This window comes from Thamnophis elegans, chromosome 14 (genome assembly GCF_009769535.1).
Source record: "Thamnophis elegans isolate rThaEle1 chromosome 14, rThaEle1.pri, whole genome shotgun sequence".
NCBI classification, from domain to species: Eukaryota; Metazoa; Chordata; class Lepidosauria; order Squamata; family Colubridae; genus Thamnophis; species Thamnophis elegans.
In genome coordinates this window covers 26,554,735-26,563,204 of record NC_045554.1, presented here as the reverse complement: position 1 = coordinate 26,563,204, position 8,470 = coordinate 26,554,735, and the positions used below count along the sequence as shown (strand labels likewise).

General features: G+C 45.8%; 1 protein-coding gene across 1 annotated transcript in view; it reads right to left on the bottom strand.

Annotated features, from left to right (window-relative positions):
- Positions 1-8,470, bottom strand: part of DRC7 (dynein regulatory complex subunit 7) — a 44,331-nt gene continuing 35,861 nt past the window's right edge. Inside the window, exons 14-18 of the mRNA XM_032231090.1 lie at positions 7,605-7,715; positions 4,778-4,888; positions 2,781-2,975; positions 1,282-1,421; positions 1-323 (exon numbers count right to left, since the gene is read on the bottom strand). Of these exons, the coding sequence (XP_032086981.1) occupies positions 230-323; positions 1,282-1,421; positions 2,781-2,975; positions 4,778-4,888; positions 7,605-7,715 (651 nt within the window). The 3' untranslated portion in view covers positions 1-229. The remainder of the gene's footprint in view (positions 324-1,281; positions 1,422-2,780; positions 2,976-4,777; positions 4,889-7,604; positions 7,716-8,470) is intronic.

Below are 8,470 nucleotides of genomic sequence, written 5' to 3'. Positions count from 1 at the left end.
TATCTTTCACCCATATATCTAGCTATCCAAACCCAGAGTTGTTCCATTGAGAGGTTCAAAGAATTCAAGTTCCTTCTCTTTGGTGCTTTCTTACCAGAACATTGCAAAAGTTTATGAAGAGGAAAAAAGTGGCCTGAGAAAAATGAAAGGCTCTTCAAAGCTATTCAGAAGTTTCATTACATTCACCTGGCTTTTGAGGAGCACTTCCCAGCAATGATTCACAGAAGAATTAAACATAAAACTTGAGATGTTCGCAGAGACGGGGATCTTTGGAAAGTTTCTCTTCCAATGCTATGTATTTCAGCGGTGCTCTTTCCTTATGCCTGGTGAAAAAAGACAAGCAATTACTGTTCTAATTCCACTAATTGTGAGTTACTAGCGCTGCTCCAGAATACATTTTTATTAGGTTATAAAAAGTATTATAAAATAATACAAAAGCAAATAAGAGGACAATGAAGGGGAAAGGAAAAGAGGAAAGAAAAGTGAGAAAGAAAAAGAAGCATTGACTTCCGAGTCTCTCTGTTGCAGTAGAATAAGGTATTAACAACAGATCGCAATTTTTTGCTTTACCATAATAGCAATAGCACTTAGACTTATATACCAGTTTACAGTGATTTGCAGCCCTCTCCAAGTGGTTTACAGAGTCAGTCTCTTGCCCCCAACAATCTGGGTCCTTATTTAACCCAACTCGGAAGGAGGGAAGGCTGAGTCAACCTTGAGCCTAGTAAGATTCAAACTATTGGCAATGGGTAGAGTTAGCCTGAAACACTGCGTTCTAATCATTGTGCAGAGGAAGGGAAGGGAAGGGAGGAAGGAAGGAAGGAAAATAGCAATAGCACTTAGACTTATATATCACTTTCCAGCCCTCTCTAAGTGATTTACAGAGTCAGCCCTATTTCCCCCAACAATCTGGATCCTCATTTTCCCAACCTCGGAAGGATGGAAGGCTGAGTCATTCTTGAGCCAGTCAGTCAGGATTGAACTGCTGGCATTGGGCAGAGTTAGCCTGCAACACTGCATTCTAACTACGAGGGAGGGAGGGAAAGAAGGAAGGTAGCAATACCACTTAGACTTATATACTGCTTCACAGTGTTTTTAAAGCCCTCTCTAAGCGGTTTACAGAATCAGCCTATTGCTCCCAACAATCTGGGTCCTCATTTTACCCACCTCAGAAGGATGGAAGGCGGAGTCGACCTTGAGCCTGGTGAGATTTGTTTCAATGACCCAGAATTTTACTTTTATCCCTACATTGCCTGGGCTTAAGTCCCATTCCCACAATACCTGCTGAGACGGAGCTCCAAAATGCGGATGCGAAACATGGCCTCTGAGCAGTAGTTCAGGTAGGCGTCTTCATCCTCCAAGGTCATGTTGAGTTGGTTCTGCTGGTACCACTGCTGCTTCTTCTGCAGTTCTTGAGTTTCCTACGCAAAGAGAGAAAAAAACGGCTGGGTTTACACTACAGGTAAATCTACTCCATGAACAAAAGACAATGGTTGTGAGCATGTAATCCAGTAGCCATCAAGAAGGAGGAAATAGATCAGTGGTGGGTTGCTCTTACCTTTGCTACCAGTACGATGCTCGGGATCCATTCATGCATGCGCCAGATGTGCGCTGTGCATGCACCTGACGTGCACGGTGCACGCCTGTGTACTCCACCACCCCTGTGATGCCTAGCTGCTTGTCGGAGGCGTTGGAGGTTGTGCAGGCACCACACACTGTGCATGCGTGTGCAATTGGCCTGGTTACCTTAAAAACAGGTAAGGAATGCGGATGGGTGAGTGGGCCAAACGAGCCACCGTAACAGTGGTGGAATATGACCGGTATGCCCAGGTACGGGCGTACCGCTGCCTGTTGGGAGCACCAGTACCGTTCCAGTACGGTGCTCTGGAGGGCCTACCCACCCGCCCACCCTCCTTACCTGTATTTGAGCCAATCAGGGCTTCCACGCACGGAGTGTACAGCATCTGCATGACGCTCTGCCAAGCAGCTGGAGCGTCGCGGGCAATAGGTATGCAGGCGTGTGCTGCGTGCATGCTGCATGCGTGCATGTGGTAGATGTCCAGCCCCGTTGCACCGTACCAGTTGCAGCGGGATCCGGAACTCACCACTGGTTGCACCGCCTGACTACTACCAACACAGCCGTACCAGGCCGTACCGACCAAAACCTATCACTGAAATAGATGTATTGGCTTGGGCTTAACTCATGTCGGTAACAAGGATTCAATCTAAGAAGAAAGTTTAATGGTGGCCCAAAGAATCACGATCTCCACCGTCAGCTCTCTAGATAACACTGATGGACTCAAAACAGCTTGAATCAAAATATATGCAGAGTTTGGCAAAAAGAAAAAAAAAGAAAAGTAGAAATGCAATTCAAGTTCCAACTTAAAATAAAAGACAGAGCTTTCATCTCAATGACACTGCCACCATTTTGACTTTTTTGACCATCTCCTGCAGACATCCCTGTATAGAACCTGTGTGCCATCAGTTGAGAAGACAAAGAAATGGAATCAGACGGATGGAACCTGAGCAGCAGCATGAAGCTTTGGGGAACCCCCTTGTTGTTGCCATACGTCCATAGCCCAGCCTTCTCCTTCCACCGAGAATAGCTAGTGAAGACTGCAAACTTTGGTCTTAATGGTTCCAGTAGGCCAAGGATGTTTTACAGAGACAACAGCAAGAACCCCTGGAGAACAGTTGGATCCATAGAAAGGCCTATCCAGGGCAAGCCAACTCTTGGTTTGGGCTACGGAGAGCCAGAGGTCCAATGACTGCCTAGGTACCTTCTCAAATCGTGCTTGGATGAGGTTGGCCTTGTCAACGAGACGATGCTTGAAATCATTCAGGCAGTCTTCTTTCAGGCGCAAAGCGAGCCACTTGGTCATCTTCTCAACGCCTCCCACTTGAATCAGGAAAGGTGCCAGATAGTCCAGCTCCTGTTCCACTTGGCGCTGGCGCTCCTCTTGCTGTAGGCGCTCCTGGAGAGAAAGGGGACAGACCGATATGCTTGATGGGGAGCTTCATGGCAGCCTCACTGGGTAGACTAGATCGTGAAATCAATTCCAGAGAAAGGCAAAAACTTATTTTATTGAGACTGGCTATAAATAACAGAATCTTGCAAGGCTGATTAGGGTACACCTTCTCTTCCTTCTTATAGAATCATCGATCATAGAATCCTCCAGCTAGAAGGAACCTTGGAGGATCTCTAGTCCAGTGGTTCTCAACCTGTGGTCCACAGACCCCTGGGGGACCACGATGTCATCACAGAGGGTCCACGAAGATTTGAAGAAATGTCATGATTTAAATCATGAGGGTCTGTGACCATGGTTGGTGGCCACAAAAGGTGTTCAAAGGAGCTCCATGGCAAAGAAAAGGTTGAGAACCACTGTTCTAGTCCAACCTTCTGCCCAAGGCAAGAGACTTTATTCCAGGGGTGTCAAACACAAGGCCCGCGAGCCGGATCCATCCCGCAATGTGGTTGGACCAGTCCTACAATGTGGTCAGATCTGGCCTGCAATGTGGTTGGATCCGGCCTGTGGGGCCATCCTGGAAAGTATAAAGGGCCAACCCACATTGCTTCGGCCTGGTTTACCTACGTTGCTTTGACCCAGTCAAACCAGTGCAAAGAGGAAACATTCCAGCAGGTTGGGGAGTGCTGTTAAGCTAGCAACGCCCACCCAGTTGGCCACACCCATCAGTGGTGGGATTCAAAAGTTTTTACTACCGGTCCTGTTGGCATGGCTTGGTGGGTGTGGCAGGGGAAGGATACTGCAAAATCCCCATTTCCTCGCGATCAGCTGGGACTCGGGAGGCAGAGAATAGATGGGGGCATGGCCAGCCACAGGTGGTATTTACTGATTCTGCAAACTACTCAAAATTTCCGCTAACAGTTCTCCAGAACCGGTCAGAACCTGCTGAATACCACCTCTGATACCCACCCAGTCGGCCATGCCCGCCCAGCCCCTTGAGGTCAACCACAGCTCTGATGCAGCCCTTAATGAAATTGAGTTTGACACCCCTGCTTTATACCATCTCGGACAAAAATGGTACAGTATTTTAGAGAAGTCTTTGTCTTGGCCCCTTCTTCTTGTTGTTGTTTAGACTTTTTTTAAAAAGCCTTCAGTTCCTTTTGCCCAAGTACCAAGTCCTATGTATCTCCCTCAAGATCATTTTCCCTACGCTCTACAGCAGACGCGTGGAACAATGGAAACTTTATGACTTGTGGATTTCAACTCCCAGAATTCCTGAGCCATCCCAGATGCACAAAACTGTTCAGGAGTTGAGGCTGTGCAGGGCACAGAAAACGTTGTACATTTATGGCACTTGGGAAAGAGAATATTCCTGAAATATTCAACGTTCAAAACTGGGAAGCACCCTGATATTTGTGGTAAGACAGCACCCCTGGGGCTAGGTGTAAAAATTAATTCTAATGGGTTAATGAGGAAAGGTGGTTTGCCTTCCAAAGAATTCTCCTTCCCATTTTCCTCTTAAAAACCACCAGAAAAATTGGGGAATTCAGGTTTTTCACTCCGATTCCTCCTGCAATATCATTACGACTTTGTGCTACATCCAGAACTTGGGGAGGTATTTATTGTTCTTGGACACACAAATGTTGCCTGTCCTTATGACATGGTTCTACTGACCTTCTCAAGAACCTTGGGATGACAATTAAGATGCCAAGAATTCCTATATTTCAACCCCTAATTCCCTCTATAGTTTTGGTCATTTCCAAGGATAATAAATACTGTGTAGATTCAATCCCAAAGAACCTCCAGCTTACTATGGTTTCACGATGTTCTTTACTCTTCTCGTTCCTTTCTGTGTCATAAATGGAGACGCTCAGTTTGCTAGCAGTTTCTTCCTCTCCTCGAATCCTCAGAAGTTCCAGGACCTTTGGGTGGGATGGAGATATCAGAGATAGATGGTTGACCATGGAAAGCACCCCAAAGACCATCTCATTCCACTTCTGCAGGTGTAGGAAAACCAGTTTGTCAAGCTGGCCCGGCTAGGGACTTAAGAAAGAGAGACTCTCGACTCCATGATTGAAGTGAAAGGTTAAGTGGCTAAAGCAGAAGCAAAGCCGGATCTGATATGTTCCCACACAAAGCCTATAGTTTTCACTTCTTCCTCAGCTTTCTCTCTCTGAACAGTCTATTAATGTCCAATCCGGTTCCTTTCTGGTGTTCTGAGAATGGCTCAAAGGTTTGGCTCCTTTTAGTATTCCTTTCTCACAGCTCGCCCATAGTCAGCTGTTTTGTTATGGTTTGACACCTCTGGTTCCTGTCTCCCTGTCATTCCCTCCTTTGCTTCCCCATCGTCATCCATCCCACTCAGTTCGTAAAGAAAAACTCTGTAAAACTCTCCTCCCATGCATTTTGAGATTTTGATAAACTGGACTATACTAGAGCCCATACTATCTCCTTGCAATCAACAAAGACATAATGCAGGATCCAATCTGGGCCGGTCACCAGGATGAGAGGTTTAGTCTTCTGAGCTTTCGGACAAGTGCTGGGCTCATTCTCAGGGAACTTCTCTCTAGCAGAGAATGTTAGAATGCACACATTCTGCTAGAGCAATGTTTCTCAGCCTTGGCCACTTGAAGATGTCTGGACTTCAACTCCCAGAATTACCCAGCCAGCATTCCAGTTGGCATTCGCTGGCTGGGGAATTCTGGGAGTTGAAGTCCAGACATCTTCAAGTAGCCAAGGTTGAGAAACACTGTGCTAGAGAGAAGTTTCCTGAGGATGGGCTCCAGCACAAGTCCAAAAACTCATAAACTCTGAAGCTTGGAAGGCAAAACCTCTGGTCCTGATGACCGATCCAGATTGGATCCTGCAACATTATCCTGAGACACCTATATTTGCCTTCATATACCTTAGGGCCATATTTTGAAAGCATCATACCCTGTGAAACTAGATGTCCATTTGCAATCTTTAACAGCTCATTTTTTTAGCTTCCACCCACATTGGAATAAAAACCCTCCATTACGATGGCTGAGAATAACTCCCAACATTTACATATATGGAATGCAAAATGGTCAGGAAAGTTTAATCGTCTTTTCTTGTTTTATGTACACCTGGGGAACTTGGTGCTCTCTGAGCTTGGTGGTTTTCTTGCAGATGTTTCATTACAAAGCATTGATGATGCCACCTATTTTGTTAATGAAACATTTGAAAGAAAACCACCAAGCTCAGAGAGCATCAAGAATCCCACAGTTCAAGTCTGAGCTACAGATATTCTCTTCTATTTCACTCTTTCAGAGAAAGGAATTTGGAACTGCACAAGTGTATTATGCTAAACAGGGCTTTCCAAAATTGGCAATTCCCAGAGCTTTCCAGCCAGCATAGATGCTTAAGACTTGTGGACATAAAATTGCCAAATTTATAGACCTCTGTGCTAAAATATTACACATTAGAGGCTCTGCAGCCATTTGCACTACTCAGCTGATCCCGAGGACACAGATAAACTTCCAGTTGGCCTAAAAGATTCACTAAAAGGACGCAAATGACCAGCTGTCTGCAAGGAATATAAATTCTTCCATTCCCCACCATCCTGTCAGAGCTGAAGAAGCTTCTCGAATAAGAAGTGAAACGTCTTCAAAGAAAAAACAAGGAAGTCCAGTTGCCTCTTGAAAAAAACACCTTTGGGACAACCATGACCTGGAGGACTGAGAATCTCCATTGACACTTGGGATTAGAAGTTAAATGGGAGTGGGATGGGGAAGGCATATGATTGGAAAGAAGGAATGATCTGTTGTGGCCTGCCAGTGGAGCTGGTGGCAGACTCAAACAGCGAGGAGGTTGGGGAGGAACATGGGCCAATCCTGTAGGATGGGGAAGGGCTCTGATGAGGGCTCTCCATCGGAGGCAGAGAGGTGGCATCTGACAGTTATCAGCTGCTTTTCGAGTCAGACATCAGTGGGGCAGAAGAACAGCTGGAGCCTGTTCCCGATGTGCACATGTGCAGAGCTGCCAAGAGAAGGGAACGGCTAAGGAATAAGGGCCAACTTGGGAGTAAAGGCACAGCTGGACAGTTAATGGCCCTTCCCATAGGGAATAAAGAGGAGTGAAAGGGGAGTGGAGTTTGCAGGAGACAATATGTTCGTTTAATTACTGTGAAGATTTGTTTGTGACTCTCAGAGACTCCTTGCCAAGTATTTCTTGTACAGCCTTACGTATGGAAGATACGGCCTGGCAGCTCTCCAAGCCTGATAAGGTCTGTGGTTGTAAAATTCACCCTTGAAAGACTATTGGCTGGATGAGAATGAAAGGAATTTACATGAGCTTCATAAAAAGGGGTTTTGTCGGGACAAGGAGTCTGCTTCGGGATTTGGTGAAGCCTCGATCAGAACATGATCGGAAGAAGTTTAGGATTGCAGATTCTTCCTTCAGAAAACAGGAACTAACATCAAGGGGTAATTAAGGAGCCCTTGATGTAATTAAGGAGCATGAAGCAAGACGCAACTACTTCTCTATTTATGCGTGCAAACATAGGGTAGCCAGGGAAAGTGGGTGAGGCAGCTGCATTCAACCGGAGAGGCTTACCAGAAGGCAGGACTCTGTACACCATCCACCAGCAATAATAAAATATTCTCCCCCCACTGGTACCTCTATCTCAGATTCCCACACTAGATGCCGGGAGCGTTTCTCATCTTCGATTAGCTGCATCAGCATTTCATAGAGATGGAACAATTTCTTTTCTTTCTCCACAGGCCCCGCCTGAGAACAAAACGGACCCAAAAGTAGATTTAGGAACCTTAAAGTAGATTGAGCAAAGTAGATTCAAAGCAGCTTCAGAAGCAGGTTAGCCATTTGCCGACGGGGAGAACAACCTACTCAGTGCTCCTGGGATTGCTGGACTGTTTTCTCCTTTCCAGAAATGATCCCCACATTTATATTCCATTTGCTCATAAAATGTATCTTCTACATTTTTTCCTGCCCATTCAATTAGGTCTAAAATTCACGGTCTGCAGGATTTTAGCTTGATGCCTTAAGATTACACCAAAGTGACCCTTGTATAGCAATAGCCCTTAGACTTATATACTGCTTCATGTGGGAAAGAATAGCAATAGCACTTATATATTGCTTCACAGTGCTTTACAGCCCTCTCTAAGTGGTTTACAGAGTCAGCCTATTTGCCCCCAACAATCTGGGTCCTCATTTTACCCACCTCGGAAGGATGGAAGGCTGAGGCAACCTTGAGCCTGATGAGATTCGAATTCCTGGCAGTGGTCAGAGTTAGCCTGCAATACTGCATTCTAATAGGAAGGAAGGAAGGAAGGAAGGAAGGAAGGAAGGAAGGAAGGAAGGAAGGAAGGAAGGAAGGAAGGAAGGAAGGAACATAGCAATAGCGCTTAGATTTACATACTGCTTCATAGTGATTTTACAGTCCTCTCTAAGTGGTTTACAGAATCAGCCTCTTGCCCACAACAGTCTGGGTCCTCATTTCACCCACCTTGGAAGGACGGAAGGAT